The sequence below is a fragment of the Piliocolobus tephrosceles genome, chromosome 16 (assembly GCF_002776525.5).
Source record: "Piliocolobus tephrosceles isolate RC106 chromosome 16, ASM277652v3, whole genome shotgun sequence".
NCBI lineage: Eukaryota > Metazoa > Chordata > Mammalia > Primates > Cercopithecidae > Piliocolobus > Piliocolobus tephrosceles.
In genome coordinates, this window is record NC_045449.1 from 72,337,532 (window position 1) to 72,360,259 (window position 22,728).

Sequence of the window (22,728 nt, forward strand, 5' to 3'; positions counted from 1 at the left end):
GGGGGAATGTTCTCAGGTCAAAGAGAAAAGCGAACAGATGGCGATGGAAATGGGTTACAAGAGTTATTTCTCCCCACCCTCCCCTTTGTTTTAAATCGAGCATAAACATACCGTGAAAACGTTTTTTAAAAGACTCTTTCTTTTAGAGCACAAAAGCCCGTCTTGACTTGACCCTAACAGTGGCCGGGGATGCGGAGGGGAAAGCCTGGGGTGGGATGACTGCATTTGTTCCTCGCTGGCTCTGTTCTGCAGAGGCGGGGTTGGGTTTCTTCCAGGACCTCCTGCTCCTCACAGGGTAGGGGCCTAGGTAGGGCTCCCGAGGGCTCACAAAGCAGAACTCGCCAACCCAGCTCCCTCCCGACTGCTGGATCCCCCAGTGAACTCTGGTGGAGGTTCAGCCCAGACCCATACGCTGGTCCTTATCTGCTCTTTCCCTTGTTCCAAACTAGATGTAGGGGGCGGAATCTCCATGTTGGGGCCAGGGAGACTCTGGGGACTCGTCTGGCCCTGGCCGGGTGACCAGTTACTTAATTTTTCTGATTTTCCTCATTGGCACAGAAGTGGGGAGTCACAGCACTCCCCTGTGGAGCCGGCATTAGGGGTGCAGGAGCTGCAGAAGTCAGCTGCCTGCCCGCCCACCCAGGCCACGCGCCTGTGCCCCATCTTTAATTTTAGAGACCCAAAAGTGAGGTTTCCAAATGAAAGAATTGGCTCCATCGGGACCCTTCTGTGCTGGGGCAGCCCCAAACGCTTTTGTGTTATCCTTCCGGGGCTCCACGTGGAAGGCTTACGCTAGAGTGAAACTACCTTCTAACAACATCCAGAGCAACCAGCCTCCCTTGGCAAGAGCCAGCTCTGCACTGCAGGAAATATTCAAAAGCGCCTGCCCTGGGCTAGGCTCAGTTCTAAGGGAACGCAAATCCAGTGCCTGCCCTCAGGGGGGTTACCTTCTAGTTGGGAAGACAAGGAACACACAGACATTAGTACCTAATTGAATATGAGATGAGGGAGGGCCGTTGCTGAGAAGGGAAGGCAGGCTGCTGGGGGCATTTGAATAGAATCCCCCACTGCTGGGGGATCCAGCAGTGGGGAGGGAGCTGGGTTGGTGAGTTCTGCTTTGTGAGCCCTCGGGAGCCCCTACCCTGTGATGAGCAGGAGGTCCTGGAAGAAACCCAACCCCGCCTCTGCAGAACAGAGCCAGCGAGGAACAAATGCAGTCTGGGGGGCATTTGAATAGAAGGAAGGAAGTGAGGACCCTGCAAACCAGGGATGCAGCTACCTGGGGAAGAGCCTTCTGAGGAAGGGAACATTGACAAAGATTCTTTGCTTGGCCAAAGATTCTCATCAGGGTCTCCATCCTCTACCATCCCCCAGAGGATGTCTGATTATCCTAACCTGCCTCCAGCTAGAATCTTGAAGTTGGTTTAGCCAGAATCCCCCCCAACCCCTGATGTCACCTCTAAGTATTTTTCCATCCACTGACCCCCACCCTGCTCCTTTGCCGGAAATTCCCACTTACCTGCAGTGTATTCAAAGTGGAGCTCCGTCGCACTCCCTATGCCTGTATCTATTGTGACGGTATAAATCGTGAATAAGATCCAAATCAAGTCAGCCTCATCTTGCTTCAACAAGTATAATTGAATAATTTTTTCAACCACAGCAAGGCAGTGCTGTATTAATTTGCATTCATTATTTTGCCTAGAACACCAACTTGATCCAAGACTTACTTGATCCTTAATTTGCGGAGCTTCAAATTCCCATATATTTGCATTTTTGCAAGAGTGTTCAAAAGGGCAAAGGAACATCCTGACATTTGTGGGGGAGAGATCTTTGTCCTCAGGAATCTCAGCCCTGACATCCCCTGAAAGATGACCACCAGCCCAGGTTGCCCAAGCCAACCCGGTTGCCTTCACAGTCATGGGAGCTGGTCTGGCCCAGCGGTTCAGATCAGGAGCCCTGGAAACAGTAAAGCCCAGAACTCACGGGCCTGGGCAACACAGCAAAACCTTGTCTCTACAGAAATAAAAACTAGGCCAGGCGTGGTAGTTCACGCCTGTCATCCCATCACTTTGGGAGGCCAAGGTGAGTGGATCACCTAAGGTCAGGGGTTCGAGACCAGCCCAGCATGGCAAAACCCCATCTCTAGTAAAAACACAAAAATTAGCCAGGTGTGGTGGCATGTGCCTATAATTCCAGCTACTAGGGAGGCTGAGACAGGAGAATCGCTTGAACCCAGGAGGTGGAGATTGCAGTGAGCTGGGATTGCACCACTGCACTCCAGCCTGGGCAACAGAGCAAGACTCCGTCTTAAAAAACAAACTAACAAACAAAAACCCCTTAAAACTAAAAATAGAGACCCCAGAGACCTCCCTTGTCCCTTCTGCCATGTAAGGACCAAATGAAAAGATGGCCATCTAGGAACGGAAGTAGACCCTCACCAGACACCGAGTCTGCTGGACCTCCCAGCCTCCAGAACTGACAGAAATGAAAGATATGTTGTTTAAGCCACTCGGTCTACAGCAATCTGTTATAGTGGCCTGCATGGACGAAGGCATTGTATAAATTCAGCTCAGTGGGCCAAAATCTGCATGAATTTTATTTTTACACCAACTTTACCTCTGTAACTTTCACTCCTTTCGAGTAGTGGGAAAACCGAATCAAGAATAAATAGTCCCCTTTTCTCTTAGTGAGCGTTAAGAAGTATCAGTAAAATGTCATCTCACGCTCACTTGCTCCTCTTCCTCTAAGATGTGGCAGTAAGAACCATCAGGAGCTACACGGGGTGTTCACTGCTGACTGACTCCGAGGCACAGGAGAAAGGACCCTCCCTCCCTGGGCATCAGCTCTACATGGAGAGGATGAAATGGTCTCCAGGATCGTTCTGGACATGAATGCAGTGCCAAGGCACCAGGCCCCAGATCAGCCTGAGTCCCCACGGCACGCTTACCTTTGCAGAGGACTCAATAGAGCTGTAGTCCTCAAATCCTTGGCAAAAGATCGTGGCCAGCCTCCTATCCAGGTCTTGGATTTTGATCTCAAAATCAGCATAATCACGGTCAAAATTCTAAAGGCAAATGGAAATGTCAACCCCGTAATCAGCGTGCAAAGCCAGCCAAGGGCACCCTCTCCAGCCCCCGCCCCTGCTGAGAGAACTCCCATGGGACTGAGGCGCAGCTCAATGTGCTCACTATTGCGGGGACTGCTCTAAAGTTTTCAAAGTGTTGGGATCGCCCAGCACCTGCTTCCTCCGTGTGCCCTCCCATCACTCCCCTAAGCTGGTACTGAGGCTGCTGCTGTTCTCACCGAGTTCGGCTCATCCAACCCTGCCCGAGGACCTACCGAGTCTCCAGGGTCCAAGGGGTCATATTTGCAGTCGGCAAAAACCTTCACCAGCTCAAAGACCTCGTCATAGATCTGGGTCACCAGGTTCCCGAGGAGGTTCCCACGCACGCCCCCAAGCTCGATTTTCTCCAGCTTCAGAAACTCAATCGCTGTTTTATAGAGTTCCTAGAGGAGGAGAAAAACAGTCAATTCATCTTCACAACCAAACTCACGGGTCCAGTTACAAAACTAGCTCTGACCCCAGGCAGGAGGGGCTGGAGAGCAACCTGTCCCCAGGAGACACCACCGTGGGGGTGAAGGTGGGGGTGGGGGTGGGGGGGGGGGTGGGAGGACACCCTGTGTCCGTGCCGTTCTTCAAGCAGACGTCCCATTGCCTGCAGAAAGAGGGGATGGAAGGAAGGACTCTGAATTACCTATGAGGTGTGAATGACGAGGAGCTGGAGAGGGTCAAGTTTGGGATCCTGTCCTGACCCTAGACTGGCCAAACCATATCTCTAAATAAATCATACTCTGCTGGGACCTCCGTTTTCTCTGCTGTGGGAAGTGGTTGCAATGGTGAAGATTTCTATGCTCTTGCTAAGCTTTAAATTCGCTACTACCTGGAAGACCATCCTATGCAGAGCGCCATGTCCTGAAGGTGATCCAAGAAGAAAGTGGCTGGGATGCCTGGATGGACACATGTGTAGAAATTCTGCTTCCTCACAGGTGTGGCTCATGCCCCCTCTCCCTGAAGTGCTCCCTATTTTGCCCCATAGCATTCTTTGCCCCACAGCAATGCATTCCCTTCCCAGAGGCCTGGTCTGCCATCTGCATGGCTGGCATTTAGTCACGTTCAGGCCCATCCCATTAGCTGGTTCTGTGTGTGCGGTTCTTGTTTCCCAAACGAGGTCTCCAAGGCTCCACGGACGGTCTTCTGTGCCCCTGCATGTACCAGGCACGGTGCAGGCAGAGTTTAGACTGGAAATCTTCCCGTGAACTTGACATCACTCCCCTAAACTGGTGCTGAGGTGGGTGCCATTCTCCCAGGTCCAGAAGCATCAGGCCACACACCACCACCACCCCAAGGAGAAGCACAGGCACTGAGGGCCGGGAGCTCTTGGCTTTTCCACCCGACACGGAGGCTACAGACGAGGCTGACATGGCCTGTTGTCAGGGGGTGGACAGCAAAGCCATTTCCTCCACCTCCAAAGTCCCCTCCTGCCCAGAATCTTCCTTCTGATTCAGGAATCTGTCATGTGGGAATCACAGCTCCTTGTCCAGAAAAGTGACTGCAACCCTCCACGTTCTCAGTCTGCGAGATTTCAGGCCTGAGTCCGCACTCTGACTGCAATTTTGAACTCCTGAGCGGGCCTCCCTCCCTGTCCGCCAGGAGGTGTAGACGAGAATTGGACGAGCCTCCCCCAAGCTGCCGACAATGGTGTCCGCTCTAAAGGCAATGCCTTACGGTTCCAGGATGACTTTCCCCCCTTTTAAGGATATGAGTTATATACACAGTTATATGTGCACAAAGTTTTGAAAAATTACACCATGCAGAAGATACAAAAGGCAAAACTTTCTTGCCCTACGCTGTCTTGATCCCTCTCTTCTCTCCAGAGCCCCCACAGAAGCTTTTTTGTTAAAACAGGGTCTCACTTTGGCACCCAGGCTGGAGTGCAGCGGCGTGATCATGGCTCACTGCAGCCTCAAAGTTCTGAGCTCAAGTGATCCTCCCTCCTCGGCCCACCAGAGTTCTGGGATTACAGGTGTGAGTCACCGGGCTGGGCCATGCACCATTCTTAAGGTTTTATCTGCTGTGTGTCACTCTGTGTATCCACATGGTGCTTACACCCGGGCCTTCATAAGTCTCCATTTGTAATAATCGAGTCCCACTAAGTAACTGCTGTTGGCCCCCAGGCGTCCTGAACGCAGTGGTTTAAACTTATCAGTAACCTGCTCATGACAGAAGGCATGAGATAAGGGGAGCAGCACCCAAAGTGGGTCATTTCTACTCTTGGCTAACAGCTCTGGGCATGGTGGAAGCTGCTGCAAAGCCTTGGTTTCCCCATAACAGATGTTTGGGCCTGACTTATTTTTTCTGCCTGGGGGATTATTGTCCAGGGGGGTAGGGATGGATGCTGCGGGTGTCCTAGGGTAGGAGCAGTCTGGGAAGTGGAGGTCAAGATGCACCCAGTTCTGTTTTTACCTCAATGGTCTGGATGCGGTGGGAGAAGGAATTCATCCTGGAAAAGGCAAGAGAAGAAGGGAACTCCCAAGGCACGGGCTCTTTGTCCTTAGAGGAAAGAAAGAGAGACGAGGCGGCGTTTGCTTCAAATGTCCCCACTTTCTCAAACGTCGGGGCCCATATGAACTCGCTCGTGTCTCGCCCTGGCCCTCGCCCTGCATGGAAGGGCTACCTTAAAGAAAAGCTTCATGTTCGTGCAGCAGAAGTCGTACGTCTGGTAGAGCTCCTTCAGCACGTGCACGGCCAGGGAGATGCCGCTCAGGACTTCCTCGATTTCGCCTTGCAGGCCCTTCAGCACCTCTTCCGGGCTCAGGAAGGTCCGTGTCTGGGCAAGAGAGCAGACAGACATTGAAAGCTCTGACAAGCCATTCGGGGTAACGTCCAGGCACGCCGCCTGCCGGAGCCGCGATCTGTTCTGACGTGTGGATGTCCGAAGTAACCCCTCCTGGCCGCCCACCGCTGGACCGTTTTTAGGGGACCGAGCTGCCTGCCCCTCCTCAGCCCCTCCTCCTTTGCCAAGGCTGCAGCATCACGGACGGGCGTCGCAGAGGATGACAGGCCCTCCAGGGACAGGGGACCCCAGTGCCCTTCTGGTCGTGAGGATGGGGTCACAGCACGGTTTTAATACACAGAGGTGGCCCAGGGGATACAGCCCTTCAGCTCAAACACCGTGGCCGGCTAGTAGGTGCTTATGAATGGGAAGAAGTAAAGAAAGTCTCTGCTAAGGGAGACAGAAGGTGGCTCGATGTGGGGTTAGACACACCCACAAAGCACTGGACTGGTCTCGGGGTACGGGGACTCTTGGGGCAGACCTCCTGCTCCGTCCCCGTCTTCCCTTTCTTCTCCCCCAGTGCTCTCCCTAGAAGAACTTAGGTAGCCTCGAGGAGGGCTCCATCTCGGCTCGGGGCCTGAAAAGGCTTGCGCCGACATCTTGGCCTGTGCTCAAACTGCTGGGGAACACGGGCAGCAGGAGAACAGTGAACCGGGGAAGGGCCCCAGCCAGGAGCGGAGGAAGGGGACCCGGGGGGCCAGGGGAGGGTTACCATCTCGATGATTTGGTTGCAGAACTCCTGCAGGATGACGATGATCCTGACAGGTGTGTTATAGTACTCAGAGGTGGCCCAGATGAAGCAGATGGTGTCCAGCACCTTGGCGATGAAGGTGGGGAGCTGGGGGGAGATGGGCCCAGGCACGCTGGAGGGGACCAACCTCTGCGCCTTATCCCAGCGTCCCAGCCCTCCCCTTCCCATGGCTGTCACTGGGCATCCAGGAGAGGGTCCCCAAGGAGGAGGGGACAGGCAACTGAGGAGGAGGGGACAGGCAACTCCCTAGGCCCACACATCTGATGACAGCCAAGAACCCCAAGGCCCCACATGCCTTGAAGAAACAAGACCCTCCCCACCAAAGTCGGCTCTCCCTTGCCAGCACACCATCGTGAAGTCGGCTTGCTCCATCTCCTCCAGCAGTATCCGTAGGGGCTTCAAATAGAGCACAATGTCGTTGGCTTCCTTCAGCCCTGCACAGAACAAGAACAAGCTCCCACCGGTGAGGAGCGGAAATTGCTCAGAAACGCCGCGGATGCGGCTCCCTGTGCTGAGACCTGCTCCTTCAGGAAACGGGGCCTTTCTCAAGTGGAGGGGGCTGAGAAAGCTGCTTGCAGAGGGAGGCCAACGTCCTAGGGTTGGCAACAGGCCTGACCCAGCCCTCCCGGGAGGCACGGACAGCTTCGTGCAGAACTCATGGCGGGGTCACAGGCTCACCTTCCGTGACGTTGGTGTAAACGTTTTGCAGGGCTGGCCAGTAGCAGCTTTTGGCTTTCTCTAGGATCTCAACAATCTTGTTCACTTTGGGTCTGTTTAGCTGAGAAGGGGAGAGAAGATCCACCTTTCATTGACCTGGAAGACCCTACGGTGAGGCCAACCTGACCTTGTGGCTGGCTGGGGCTGCAGAATTTCCGCAGGTCATCAGAGCCCTCAGGACTCCTGGGAGGTGGGCACTGGGAGGCTGAGAGCTCAGCCAGGTCACCCAGCTGGGACGATGCTGCAGCCTCACAGGACAGAGGAGGCCGTACCTGCTCATGGATGCACTTGAGGTTCAGCAGCCGGGCATCCCAGAACTCAAACTCCACTCGGGGCAGGGGGTGCAGCCCGTCCAGCAGCGCCTGGGCCGAGTCTTTGCTCAGCACATCCCGGATCTGGTGGGACCAGTCGATGATGATGGTCTCGATGGCGTGCAGGAGCGAGTTGTCCAGCGAAGAGGGGATCCTACCCACAGAAGGTTGGGGCGTTGCTCTCACGACGACACACACGTGGGTCCCCCCAAGCTCTCCCCCGAGGCCTTCTGCCCACCAAGCCCAAACCAGCAGCAGCAGCACTGTCTGGTCTCATGTCCCTGGTGCCTCCAGCCACCTCGGGGAGGCTAAAGAAGTTCCCAAGACTCCCAGCTAGGAAGAGACCCCAGGGAAATAACGGGTGTGGTCAGAGTTGCCAGTGCCTGGAGGCGCTCACCTCCAAGGAAGAGGGAGAGAATTCAGCAAGCCCTGTTTAAACCCTATTCAAGATGGCTCCTCTGGCGCCACCACTGGGCATGGTGCTTGAGGCTTTGTGAATGATCAGTGGGGGACCTGCCCATGTGAGGCAAGCATGGAACCAATTGTCATGAGGGTCTCACATATCCAGGAGGTTGCAAACTGTGGCAACGCAGATGCAAGGGGACACCTTGGAGTCCCTTGGGCTTCCCAGGTCCTCTGGGGCACCGCAGCCCCTACACAGACTTGCATGTACCTGCTGAGAGTCCCTCCCACTCCCACTCACTGACCCTGTCCCGCATCTTAAAGCTGTGCTTCCTGTTTCCTGGCCATGCTAACAGGTGGGACACCTTCTGCGTGCCCAGTGGTGACTAGACCAGCACACGTGTGACCCGGGTGGGGTGGCGGGTGCAGGTGCCAAAGCCCCAGGGGCTGCAGAGCCTGCTCCCTCCCTGCCCTGGTTCCATCTTCCTCAGTCTCAGCACCACCTAATGCACCACCTTGCCCTGCTTTTCCCTGGATTTAACACGTGAAGCCACTTTGCAGGGAAACAACAGGTGTGGGAGTGTCAAGCACATGCCACTTTCCCACCCAGCGGCAGCCGGAAGCAGCTGGGCCCGCACACCTCTCCATGGACTCCAGCGTGCCGTCCAGGCTGCCCAGGTGCTCCGGGATGGGCAGCAGGGTTTTGCCTTTGATCTTGCCACTCATCACAAACATTTCGTTCTTCAGCCTGTGGACCTGCTTCACGATGTCTTCCGAGACCACCTGGGGCCATCCAGCCATGTTCTCGCGTTGGTTTAACAGAGAATAGAGGACCTAAAAGGAAACACTTCTGTGATTCCGCCTCCTGTGCCTTCACCAGCTCGGCAACTGCAGAGCTGGGTCCCCAGGGGAATTCCAAAGACCCAGCGTCTGGAGCCCTGGGAAAACTGGGTCCTTCTTCCAGAAGGAGGTGGGACTGATCATGGAGTTTATACCAGCTGTCCTGTCCTGGTGGTGCCAAAGCCATTCCCAAGTTCTTGTACCCCTAGCACACACTCTTTGCTAAAGGCCCAGGAGGACTGTGGTGGGTCAAACTGTGTCCCCCAAATCCATCTGCTGAAGCCCTGACTCCCAGCACCTCAAAATGTGACTATTTGGAGATAGGTTCTTTAAAGAGGTGAGTAAGGGCTGGGGGCAGTGGCTCATGCCTGTAATCCTAGCATTTTGGGAGGCCGAGGTGGGTGGATTACCTGAGGTCAAGAGTTTGAGACCAGCCTGGCCAGCATGGTGAAACCTCATCTCTACTAAAAATACAAGAAGTAGCCGGGCATGGTGACACATGCCTGTAATCCCAGCTACTTGGGAGGCTGAGGCAGGAGAATCATTTGAACCCAGGAGGCGGAGCTTGCAGTGAGCCAAGATCGCGCCATTGCACTCCAGACCGGACAACAGAGCAAAAACTCCGTCTCAAAAAATAAGAAAGGAAGAAAGGAAGGAAGGAAGGAAGGGAAGGAAGGAAAGGAAGGAAAGGAAGGAAAGAAAGGAAAGAAAGAAAGAAAGAGGTTACTAGGGTGGGCCCTAGTCTGACGGGTATCCTTACGAGGAGGGGAGATTAGACACGCACAGGGCGACCACGTGAGGACACAGGGAGAAGATGGCCATCTGCAAGTCAAGGAGAGAGGCCTTGGGGAAAACCAACCCAGCCGACACCTTCATCTTCAACCTCCAGCCTCCAGAACTGTGAGTGTCTGGTGCACAAGCCGAGCACACAGCCCCTATGCTACAGATGAGAAGGGTGATGACCAGGAAGGCTAAGATACTCCCATTCTGGAGGTCCGACTCCCCAAACTGTGTCCCTCCCCCGACCGACACAGTACCTGCCAAGGGTGACAGCAGAGGGACACATAATGTAACCCTCCATTTTCTCCCCTTTAACTCAGTCTCAAAATTGGGGAAACCTATCTGCCGGTACTCAGTCCGTGCCTTCCCAGGCCATGGGCAGCAACCACACCCGGCACAGCACGGCAGTCCCAGTGCTGTCCGGAAAGAACAAGGGGATGCACGGGGCTTCTCAGATTTCAAGGGCACGAGCACCACCTGGAGGTCTTGTCAGACAGCAGGTCTGTGGCTGGGCATGGTGGCTCATGCCTGTAATCCCAACAGTTTGAGAGGCTGAGGCAGGAGGATCGCTTGAGCCCAGGAGTCTGGGACCAGCTTGGGCAACAGGCTATTTTTTGGTGAGACCTCATCGCTGCCAAAAACTACAAAAATCAGCCAGGCGTGGTGGTGCATGCCTGTGGTCCCAGTCTGGGAGGCTGAGGCTGGAGGACTGGTTGAACTTAGGAGGTTGAGGCTGCAGTAAGCTGTTCTACCACCATTGCACACCAGCCTGGGGAGCAGAGTGAGACCCTGTCTCAAAAAAAAGACTAAAAAACCAAAAGCAAGCAGGTCTGTCTGAGCAGGTCAGAGTAGACGGGGCCCAAGCACCTGCATTTCCAATCCCTCCCCAGCTCTGTGGCTGCTGCTGGCCCAGGGACCACAGGCTGAGCAGCAGGACTCAAGGCCACTCCCGAGAAGTCAGCCATGCTCGAGACCCCTGACGCCAGCCTGGACGCGCTCACCTCCTCCACCACTGCGATCAGCTGGTCCACGGGCGTGGGGCTGATGTCACCGTAAAGGAGCCGGGCCTTGTAGTTGTCCTTGTTGATGTTATCGGGCTTTGTCTTGATAAAGTAAACCCCTTTGGACTTGAGGGACTCGGGGAAGCCCAGGCAGGGTACGATCATGCCGGCTGCATTGAGCGTCAGCACCAGCACCCGGACGTCGGGCTTTTCAAAGAACTCTGTGAACAGGGCCACGTTCTCCTCGGCGCCCATCAGCTTGCTCCACTTGTCCGGCTTGAACTTTAGGATGATGGAAGCAACTTCCTCCAGATACTCGAGTCTGACGTCCGGGGTCATTGTCATCTTGGCCTTTCCTTACACAGTTGGTATCTGTTAAGAGGGCAAGAAGCAGGTGCGAACTGTCTCCCGGGCTCCCTAATTTCCCACCCATCCCTGGGACCACAGGAAATCTCTGTTCTACCAGAGCAGGAACAAAAGAGTTGGTCGTCAGTGTGCAGTTTTTAGTTGTGGATGGGTTGGGGTGGGGAGGGATGGGGAGGGGTGCTGTCTGTGTGTGCTTTAGTCGGTGCTGGCACCTGCCCCGGCCCCACCATGGGGGGGTCTCCCAGGAGTGAGGCTGCCTAAAAGTGGTGTGTGCTTACGTTCCTGTGACCATAAAGTTCAGAGGATGGGAAAGAGAGATGAAAACTGGAAAAAAAGGGAAAAGGAAATGATCACTGCCAGACAGTGTGAAGGAGATGGGATAGGAAAAGGCAAAACGAGAGGCTGGAGGGTCAGGTTGAAATGTCCCGGGAAAGCAATAAAAGATGTCGCAGCCCCACAGTATGTGGGAAACGCAAGAAGGAAGCAGACCCCACGTGCAGGCAGTGAGACTCAGTGCTCCGTCTTAGCCCCAGCTGTGGTATACCTTAACTTTTACCCTGCTCTGCACCCCCCTTCTCCCTCCAGCCCCCAGCATGAGCCCCCAAAGGAATCAAGCTGCAGATTCCTGACAGACCCCTCACAAGCTTCTCAGATGCTCAGGGGCTGGGTTGACTGGAGAGTTGGAGGGAAGGGATCCCCTTAAAGAACACCCTGAAGTCCCAAAGGTTAGGCAAGTGAGGTGCTTGCTGTAGGCACAGAATTGAAAGGCACACCCAAACACTCAGTTATCAAGAGAAAAAGCGTGTCAATATTTTTAAAAATCAAAATGAGTGCAAACAAATTCATGATGAACAAAATATCAAAGTTTCAAATAAAGACAGGCTCTGGCAAGAGGCCTAGGGTGGGGACTTTGGAGGCGAGTTCTCCAAGGGCAGGGTTGAATGCAAAGGGTTGCCTCAATGCTGTGTTTTCATCAGTCTGGGAGGTATATGGAGCTCCTGAATTTCTGGGGGAACCCTGGGGTACTCGGCTGCTCTGGGGGTCCGTGGGCTGGGGCTGGCCTGCTCCAGACCTAGCAGCTGCTGAAAAGCATCAGCGTGGATAGATGATGTTGGAAGCACTCACAAATTCTGCCTTTTGGTTTGACCCAAGCTATTGCTTTTAAGTTTGTAACAGCCTACAGTTCCCCAAAAGACACTGATACCATGGAAGAGCTTGTATTTCACCCTGGCCACTATATATCGGCAAAACAACTCTACGATGGGAAGCAGTAGTGGGCAGCATGCCATTCAAATGGTCTGGGAGTTCTTCAGGGCACCAAACATCTCTGTGAGAGGACTTGGGGAATATTTGGCCAGCAAGTGGCAGAAACATCCTTGAGCAAAGCTGCCTGATTCAGGCATATCTGTGAAAGGAAAAGGGGACACCACCAGGCAAGTAGGAGGAGCACCGCGTGGCATTTATGGAGATGACTCGTTCACCAGGTTCCCACAGGGCTTACAGCACGCTGCTGCATTAATCTCTATCCGGATCTCCGAGACCCGGGGAGGCGTCACGTCCTCACTTCCTGCGGCGATCAGGAACTGAGGGGAGCCCGAGTCTGGGAAGGTTCCTGACTGGAAGCCTTGCCAAGCTGGTCAGGCAACTGGACTGCAGGGAAACGTCCTCTGGTTTTACTGATTTGGTGGATTTGGGCTTTCACAAGATCATCTTTTCTTCTAAGAGCGGCATGGGGTGGGCTGCCTCCCAACCCATGATGTGTGTGGGCTGAGGGGCCCCTACACCCCGCAAGTCTCTCGCACGGTCAGGCAGTCTCATCTCAGGCTCCTACCCAGCCGTTTCCCGGGGTGAAGGCCAGGAGGTCCCAGTTAACAATAGGGTTGTCCCACACCATACTTCTGGAGGGGCAGGGATGGCTTCTCTGGGAGGTCGCCCCTGCCCCAGGCCCTCAGGACTCCACAGGAGGAAGCTGGGGCTGGAGGCTTCCAGGAGAAGCCAGGGGGCTGAGGCAAGGCTTTCCCAGGAGCAGGGAAGACTCTGGAGCCCTGGAAGAGGCCAGGCTGGTAGGGGGCAGCCAGCCCCGGGGGCCCAGAGCCATGACCACTCCCCATGGCAAGCAGAGCCACTTCCAGGGTAAGTGGAGGGTCTGCCGTCTGCCAGGGCCTGGGTCCCACCCTCCATCCTCTGAAGGCCTCCCTGCTCCCTCCAGCTTGGCTTCCAACCCCCCAGCATGGTTGCTGCTCACCAGCTTAAGGCAAACAGCTTCTCCCACAAACTGATGAGCAACTCTCTCCCAAACCAGGAAAGAAAATGGCTCCCTTCCCTTGAGGGGCTTCAACTGCCACAGAACTTCTGGAAGTCTCCTCAGGGTACCTGGGGCTTCTAGAACCTTCCCCTTGGGACCCAAGTAACCAATGATCACGCAGCAAATGAGGAACCAACCGTCACCCCACAGTGGAAAGGCTCTTAGATGATCATTTTGAGGGAAGGTTGGAGGGGGACAGGGTCATGCTCTGTCACCCAGGCTGGAGTGCAGTGGTACGACCATAGCTCACTGGAGCCTCAAACTCCTGGGCTTATGTGATCCCCCCACCTCAGCCTCCCGAGAAGCTGGGACAACAGATGCTCACCACCACACCTGGCTAATTTTTGTACTTTTTGTAGAGACGAGGTCTCACTCTGTTGCCCAGGCTGGTCTCAAACTCCTGGCCTAAAGCAATCCTCCCAAAGTGGAAAGGAAGACATTATCTCTGTTCACAATGAGGTGATCTCGTATGTAGAAAATCCTAAGAAATCCATAAAATCGTAGAGCTAATAAAGGAGTTCAGCAAGTTTGCAGTATACAAGATATTTGAAAATTAATTATATTTCTCTATAATTATATTAGGAACAATCTGATGATGAAATTTAGAACACAATTCCCATTTACAATAGCATCAAAATAATTTTGTTTACAATAGCATCAAAAACAAAATAGGAATAAACTTTTAAAAGAAGTGTTAAGACTTGTACACTGAAAACTGCAAAACATCGAAATAAAGATGACCTAAATCAGTGGAGACATGCTGTGTTCATGGGTTATAAGATTGACAATTCTCAAGTTGATCTACAGATTCAGCACAATCCCTATCAAACTCTTAGCTGCCTTTTTTGTAGAAATGACTCTCGATTTTCTAGGGAAGTGTGAGGGAACAAAAACAGTCAAAACAACTTTGAAAAAGAACAACGTTTGAGGACTCACACTTCCTGATTTCAAAACTCACTATAAAGCTACAGTGACCAAGACAGTGCTACTAGCATAACAATAGACAGAGATCACTAGAATAGAGGTTCCAGAAATAAATGCATACATTTGCGGACAACTGAGTTAGCAAAGGCACCAAGACAATTCAATGGGAAAAAATAGTATTTGAACAACAGAATATCCACATGCGGAAGAACAGAGCTGAGCCCTTACCTCACACCATCTACGCCAATTAACTCAGCATAGATTAACAGAATGCAAGAGCCAAATATAAGAGCTAAAACTGTAAAACTCTTAGAAGAAAACACAGGAGTCAATCTGACCTCAGATAAGGCAATGATGTCTTATACAAGACACCAAAAGCATAAGTGAGCAAAGGAAAAAAGTTTAACTTCATCAAAACTAAGAACTATTGTGCTTTGAAAGGCACTCCAAAAAAAAGACAACCCGTAGAACAGGAGAAAATATTTGCAAATCATATCTGACAAGGGACTTTCAAAATACAATAAAACAACCTAATTTTAAGAGGAGTAAAGGATAGACATTTCTTCAAGAAAGATACACAGATGACCAATATGCACATGGAAAGCAGCTTAATATCTTTAGCCATTAGGAAAATGCAAATCAAAGTAAAATGAACGTCAGTGAGGTCCCTAGAGTAGTCAAATTCATTAAATAGAATGGAGGTTGCCAAGGGCTAGGGAGGGATAACAGGAATTCATTTTTTAATGGGGCTGTTAGAGGCATTTGAACCAGAACCACTCCATTTTGAACAAGGTCTGGGTAAAATGAGGCTGAGACCCACTGGGCTGCATTCCCAGGAGGTTAAGGCATTCTTAGTCACAGGGTGAGACAGGAGGTCAGCACAACATACAGGTCGTAAAGACCTTGCTGATAAAACAGATGGCAGTAAAGCAGCTGCCAAAACCCACTAAAACCCAGATGGTGACGAGAGTGACCTATGGTCATCCTCACTGCTACATTCCCACCGGCATCGTAACAGTTTACAAATGCCACGACAACGTCAGGAAGTTACCCCAGATGGTCTGAAAAGGGGAGGCATGAATAATCCACCCCTTGTTTAGCATATACTCAGGAAAAAACCATAAAAAGGGACAAGCGGCGGCCCTCAGGCTGCTCTGCCTATGGAGTTGCCATTCTTTCATTCCTTTACTTTCCTAATAAACTTGTTTCACTTTACTCTATGGACTCGCCCTGGATTCTTTCTTGCACGAGATCCAAGAACCCTCTTAGGGTCTGGATCCGGACCCCTTTCTGGTAACAGGGTCAGAGTTTCAGTTTGGGATGGGGAAGAAGTTCTGGAGATGGGTGGTGGTGGTGTTTTTACAATGTGAAGCGTACTCAGTGCCACTGAACCGTACACCTAAAATGGTAAATGTTAGGCTATGTGTATTTTACCACACAAAACCCCCCAATTCATTCCCACTAGAATGGACAAAATTGAGAAGACAAAAAAAAAACAAACAGAACAAAAAACCAGGCAGAGGCAAGGATGTGGAGGAACTGGCACCCTCATCCACGGCGGATACAGTGTGACACTTTGGAAAAGTGTGACAGTTCCTCAACAGGTTAAACATGGGGCTACCAATTAGCTACCCCTCCTAGGAGTACATCAGGGAGAAATCAAAACACACTCGTGTTCACAGCAGCATTATTCGTAATAAACAAAAAGTGGAGGTGAAGGAAGACCTCTGTCCCAGCTCAGAGGGACATGGGAGGGTTGGCAGGGTCCTGTCCCCGGTGGGCTGAGGGCAGCCACGTTGGCAGCAGCGTGCCCAGCAGCATCCCTGCCACGTGAGGATAGGAAGGCCACCGCTGGGCTCTCCAGAAGCTACCAGGAAAGGGGAATGAACAGAACAGGCTTGGTACAGTCTTAGGGTGTGTCCCCTGCAGAAGTTGGCACTGTCTCACACCAACATCCAGGAGCAAAACCAGTGTCACTAAACCATCACTTCAGTTCTGCATGTCACCCCAGAGCTCCCAGACACGGAAGGATTCAGGAAGCCCCCCCAAATTCCAGCTGTCATTGAACCAGTAACGCAGGCCCCTCTGAAGACGTCGGCTTCCTCAGCCACAGGTCTGAGGATGAGTATCCCCGGTCCATGGGGCGTTAGGGGCAAGAAGGGCATTTCTGGTTCCAGAAACACACGGTGCTTATTGCACAGGAGGGCTGGCCAGCTCACGCCCACATTGGCCTAAGAGGAGTCCTGGCTACCGTTTTCTGAGCGATCACCCGGTGGCAGGTTCTGTACTTCATGAGCCTCCTGGATGGCACAGGAGCTCCAAGCTTCTTTAGCTTCTGCCAGTGGCCCTGCCCTAGATCCTGGGATGTCACCTCCTTCCCCCTGGAGAGGTAGCAGCTTCCTGCTGCTGATCTCAGGGTCACCTCCCGGTCCCGCTGGGCTCCTCAGCTCTGTCACCTGCAACACAGTCAGCCTCTCCGGCTTGAGTACCCACATGGTTCTCCTCTATGTTCCGCTTAGATACTGTCGCAGTTTCTTGCGGCTGCTGTAACAAAGCATCACAACCTTAGGCAGCTAAGGCAACAGAAAGTTCTCTCTCCCAGGGGCTGAGGTCTGAATCAAGGTGTGGAGCAGGGCTGTGCTCCCTCCGCAGTTCTGGGAGCCTTCCTGGCCTCTTCCAGCTTTTGGTGGCTGCCAGAAAGCAGTCCTTGGCATTTCCGGCCTGTGGCTGTATCCCTCCCGTCACTGTCTCTGTCCTGTCGCAGGCTCTGCGTGCGTGGGAGAAATCTCCCTCCGCCTCTCTCTTACACAGACCCCTGGGAGGGCACTTAGGTTCCCCCCACATAATCCAGGATTACCTCCTCATCTCAAGATTCTTAATCACCTCTGCAAAGGTCCTTTTTCCATAGGGTAGCATCCATATGCTGAAGCCTTAACCCCCAACATGGCCGTATCTGAGATGGGGTCTTTAGGAGATCAAGTCAAACGAGGTCATAAGAGTGGGGTTATAATCCAATAGGACTTTAAGAAGAGAAAGAGAATAGCCAGGCGTGGTGGCTCACGCCTGCAATCCCAGCACTTTGGGAGGCCGAGGCAGGTGGATCACCTGAGGTCCGGAGTTTGAGACCAGCCTGACCAACATGGTGAAACCCCGCCTCTACTAAAAATACAAAAAAATCAGCTGGGCATGGTGGTGGGTGCCTGTAATCCCAGCTACTGGGGAGGCTGAGGCAGGAGAATCACTTGAACCCAGGAGGCAGAGGTTACAGGGAGTTGAGATTGCGCCATTGCACTCCAGCTTGGGCCACAGAGCCAAACTCCGTCTCCAAAAAAAAAAAAGAAGGATCTCTTTCTCTCTCCACCCTTTGAGGAACAGCAAGAAGTCAGAGTCTACAACCCAGGTGAGGGTCCTCACCAGAACCCAGAACCCAGCCATGCTGGTCCCTGATCTCCAACTTCCAGCCTCAAGAACTGTGAGAACTTGAATCTGTTCTTTAAGCCTCCTAGTCTGTGCCAGCACATGGTTCATTTTATCCGTCAGCTGGAGTGGGCCATGGTGCCCAGATTAAGCACTGATTCTCGGTATGTCTGTGAGGGGGTTTCTGGATGAGCCTGGCATTTGATGGTGAACTTGGTAGATTGCCCTCCCCAGTGGGCAGGCATCCCCTAATCCTTCCAAGTCTTGAATAGAACCAAAAGCAGAAAGAGAAATCCACCCCCCCTGCTCCCGCCGGCCTGCTTTTTGAGCTGGGACGTCTCATCTCACCTTCTCTTGCCCTTGGGCTGCTGTGGACACCATCGGCGCCCCTGCCTCTCAGGCCTTCAGACTTGGACTAAACTACACTGTGGGCTTTCCTGGGTCTCCAGTTTGCAGACAGCAGAGTGGGACTTCTCAGCTTTCATAATCACGTGAGCCAGTCCTCATGAAACTGCTCTCCCTCTGTCTTGCCTGTTGGTTCTGTTTCCCTGGAGGGCACCGATACACATATATGATACGACGCACAAGCAGTCCAATCCTTTCCTCGCCTGTCTCCAACCTCTTCTATCATCTTTCAAACAGCTCAAGTCACTACCATCTTGGAAAAAGCCATCCTGCTCAAGCTCTTTGCCCTCTCCATCTCTACGCCTCTTCACTGACACATTTCTCTAAAGAATGGCCTGGCCAGGCGCTGTGGCTCACGCCTGTAATCCCAGCACTTTGGGAGGTCAAGGCAGGTGGATCACGAGGTCAGGAGTTTGAGACCAGCCTGGCCAATAGGGTGAAACCCCAGCTCTACTAAAAATACAAAAAATTAGCCAGGCATGGTGACACGTGCCTGTAGTCCCAGCTACTTGGGAGGCTGAGGCAGAACCTGGGAGTTGGAGGTTGCAGTGAGCCGAGATCACGCCACTGCATTCCAGCCTGGGCGAGACTCTGTCTCAAAAAAAAAAAAAAAAAAAAAAAAAAAGAAGGCCTGGAACATCTATTTCTACTTTCCCACTTCTTTCTCACCACACCACCACTCCCATGTGGCTTCCTCCCTGCCCACTGCACCAGCCCTGGGAAGTCAGAAGAACTGAACTGGAGGGAAGTGATGTATCCTGAATGGCTTAACAGAGGCTGCTCACAGCTCGTCAGTTCACCGCATACTGGTCGCACCAGGTCACATGGCCACACCTCACTGCACAGGAGGCTGGGAAATGTAGTCTTTGACTGTGGTATGGTTTGGATGCTTGTCCCATCCAAATCTCATGTTGAAATGTGATCCCCAATGTTGGAGGTGGGGCCTAGTGTGAGACAGTGGGTCACGGAGGAAGATCCCTCATTAATGGTTTGGTACCCTCCATGCAGTAATGAGTGCCTTCTTGCTCTGTGAGTTCATGTGAGATCTAGTTGTTTAAAAGAGCCTGGAACTGTGGCTGGGAGTGGTGGCTCACACCTGTAATCCCAGCATGTTGGGAGGTCGAGATGGGTGGATTGCTTGAGGCCAAGAGCTCCAAGACCAGCCTGGCCAACGTGGTGAAACTGCATCACTGCTAAAAATATAAAAATTAGCCGGGCGTGGTGACACATGCCTGTAGTCCCAGCTGCTAGGGAGGATGAGACATGAGAATCGCTGGAACCTAGGAGGCAGAGGTTGCAGTGAGTCAAAATCATGCCACTGCACTCCAGCCTGGGTGACAGAGTGAGACTCCGTCTAAAAATAATAATTTAAAAAAAGATCCTGGAACTCCCTCCTCACTCTCTCAGTCCTTCTCTTACCATGTGATACTCCAGCTCCCCCTTTATCTTCCACCATGATTGGAAGCTTCCTGAAGCCTCCCAGAATTTGAGCAGATGCCAGTGCCATGCTTGTACAGCCTGCAGAATGGTGAGCCAAATAATAAACCTCTTTTCTTTATAAATTATCCAGTCTTAGATATTCCTTTATAGCAATGCACAATGGACTAAGGCTGGCATCCAGCTGTCCACCCTAGACTTGGAGAGTCGTGTTACTAAATGGACAAAGTGTCCATGGAAGGACTGTCCACAGCCAATCTCCACACACGGGCGTAGGTTCATCCTCAGAGCTCCAGGCAACTCCTTGGAAGCCTCATGGGACCCTCAAAACTTGACATGTACAAAACTGACCTCTGCCTATGCCCCCCCAATCCTGCCATCCCCATACTCCTGGTCTTTCAGGTTCCCTGGCTCCGTGAGTGACCCACAGCTGCTCAGGCACCCAGAGGACCCTGGCCCTCACTGTGGCACCATTCAGTCTTACCTCCTTAATATCTCTGAGCTCTGTCCACCTCCCTCCATGGCTAATGCTCCTGGTCTAAGCCACTCTCACCCTCTCCAGGCCTCTGTATACCCTCATTCCTTTCTTAACACCTTCTTTTGTCCCCAGGTAGCCCATTCTCCAGCATCTTTAAAAGGCTATCTTTAAAAAGGCCATCTCGGCCGGGCGCGGTGGCTCAAGCCTGTAATCCCAGCACTTTGGGAGGCCGAGACGGGCGTATCACGAGGTCAGGAGATCGAGACCATCCTGGCTAACACGGTGAAACCCCGTCTCTACTAAAAAATACAAAAAAAAAAAAAAAAACTAGCCGGGCGACGAGGCAGGCGCCTGTAGTCCCAGCTACTCGGGAGGCTGAGGCAGGAGAATGGTGTGAACCCAGGAGGCGGAGCTTGCAGTGAGCTGAGATCCAGCCACTGCACTCCAGCCTGGGCGACAGAGCGAGACCCCGTCTCAAAAAAAAAAAAAAAAAAAAAGGCCATCTCTCAGTCTCTCAGGCCAGGCACCACATCTCACACCTGTAATTCCAGCACTTTGGGAGGCCAAGGCAGGTGGGTCACTTGAGGCCAGGAGTTCAAGACCAGCCTGGCCAACATGGCGAAACTCCGTCTCTACTAAACAAAAATACAAAAATTAGCCAGGTGTGGTGGCGGGCGCCTCTAGTCTCAGCTTCTCGGGAGTCTGAGGCAGGAGAATGGCTTGAACCCAGGAGGCGGAGGTCGCAGTGGGCCGAGATTGTGCCACTGCACCCCAGTCTGGGCAACAGAGACTCTGTCTCAAAATATAAAACATTTTAATTAAAAGAAAAAGGCAACTCTCAATGTCAACACCTTGCTTAAAACCCATGAACTGTTGCTTCTAGGATACAATTCAAACGCCCTCCATGGGCCCCGTAAGATTTGATCCCTGCCTTGTCCACTCTCCCGGGGTGCGATCCTGGCTCCTGCTATAGTCACATCTGTCTCTTTCAGGTCCTCCAAGACACCTGCTCACCATAGGGTCCTCCTGCCTGGCCAAGAGTCCTGTGCGCACACACACGTACACCCACACATGCGTGCACACTCACATGTGCACACACACCCACCCCACCAGCTCCTACTCAGCCCTGAGAGCCCAGCTTCAGTATCATTCCCTATCGTCTCCCCTGTCAATCTCCCTGCTAGGCTCTTTTTATTTGAGCTCCTTGTGCTCCCCTGTAGCACCCATCCCAGCTGCCATGAGTCAACCTAAGTGCTCATTTCTTTCCATTTTTGCCCAATAAATTCTGTTCCCCTCCTGCTTCAGTGTGTGTGCACGCCTAATTTTTCCTGGTCGAGTGACAAGAGCCTGGTTTTAGCTGAATAAAGGAGCTAAGTCCTGCAACACTAAGACACCAAGACTGGGACATCTCCTAGTGACATGGTGACCTGAAGGGAGTTGGAGACGTGGCCCCTTGAGCCTCAAACTGCAGCACTAGGGCTCTGCCAGGCATTGCAGGAGGCTTGAGGGATGTGGAGAAACAGCTTACAGCTGCCCTGACATCACATCTGAGGACCTTGAGCAAAGATAGAGAAGAACCCTCACTTTCCAGAAGCACAGCCAGGCTTTTGGGGTGGATGCACCACGCTTTCCACAGGGCAGCGCAAACACCAGGCCCTCAGGAAGTGGCCAGAGCAGTGGGGACGGAGTATGAAAGGAAGATAAATCTTAGGAACCCCAAACTCACTAAGCCGAAGGGAAAATTCCAGCTGGGAACTGGACCATGTGCTCCCATTTTTGTTCCTAAGTGAGATGGCTACAAGATAAGGCCACATACCTCCCTTACATTGCGCCCACAAGGAAATTCCCCTTTAAATACCGAAGCTCTCAAAATCATCTTCAGAGAAAGGCATAGACCTGCCTCCCAGGCACATGTCCTTAATTTTGCAAATAAACCTCCCGAAATTATCTCATTTTCCTCGATTGACAGGATCTTGCTGTGTTTCTCTTCTTGTCTGGTGGTTGGACTGGGGGCGGCAGAGTGGGTGTCTGGCTTCAGTCCGCCCTGCTAGGGCCACCAGCCAAGGACTCCCTTCACTCATTTTTTTGAGTGAAATCCCCTGTGGGCCCGTAAAGGTTTCTGTTAAATTTCACCATGGCAATGTCAATTGGTAGCTCCCCTTCACAGGTGTCGGGGAGACGTTGCACCGACTCAGACATCCCTCCGCCCACCTGAGACAAGTGCATAGCTGATTGCTTCCACTGCCCTATTGTCTACATTATCTTAGGTAAAAATGCAGACTCACCAAGCCAGACAAAGGCATGAATGACTATTTTCCCCTACCTCCCTCACATGAAAATTTTATATTTTTAGCTGGGCACAGTGGCTCACACCTGTAATCCCAGCACTTTGGGAGGCCGAGGTAGGTGGATCACTTGAGGTCAGGAGTTCAAGACCAGCCTGGCTAACATGGTGAAACCCCGTCTCCGCTATGAATACAAAAAATTTTGCTGAGCGTGGTGGTGTACACCTGTAGTCCCAGCTACTAGGGAGGCTGAGGCAGGAGAATCACTTGAACCCAGGAGATGGAGGTTGCAGTGAGCCGAGACTGTACCACTGCACTCCAGCCTGGGCAGCAGAGTAAGACTCTGTCTCAAAAAAAAAAAAAAGAAAAAGAAAAAAAAAGAAAAGAAAGGAAATTGTGTTATTTTTCAATAGCC

The 22,728-nt window shown here is 52.5% G+C and overlaps 1 protein-coding gene across 1 annotated transcript in view; it reads right to left on the bottom strand.

The window, feature by feature from the left end:
* Window positions 1-11,041, bottom strand: part of DNAH17 (dynein axonemal heavy chain 17) — a 152,157-nt gene extending 141,116 nt beyond the window's left edge. The window contains exons 1-10 of the mRNA XM_026455920.1: window positions 10,697-11,041; window positions 8,716-8,909; window positions 7,635-7,827; window positions 7,324-7,423; window positions 6,994-7,079; window positions 6,607-6,732; window positions 5,736-5,888; window positions 5,525-5,611; window positions 3,340-3,507; window positions 2,948-3,064 (exon numbers count right to left, since the gene is read on the bottom strand). Coding sequence (XP_026311705.1) covers window positions 2,948-3,064; window positions 3,340-3,507; window positions 5,525-5,611; window positions 5,736-5,888; window positions 6,607-6,732; window positions 6,994-7,079; window positions 7,324-7,423; window positions 7,635-7,827; window positions 8,716-8,909; window positions 10,697-11,041 — 1,569 coding nt within the window. The remainder of the gene's footprint in view (window positions 1-2,947; window positions 3,065-3,339; window positions 3,508-5,524; window positions 5,612-5,735; window positions 5,889-6,606; window positions 6,733-6,993; window positions 7,080-7,323; window positions 7,424-7,634; window positions 7,828-8,715; window positions 8,910-10,696) is intronic.
* Window positions 11,042-22,728: the final 11,687 nt, after the last annotated feature.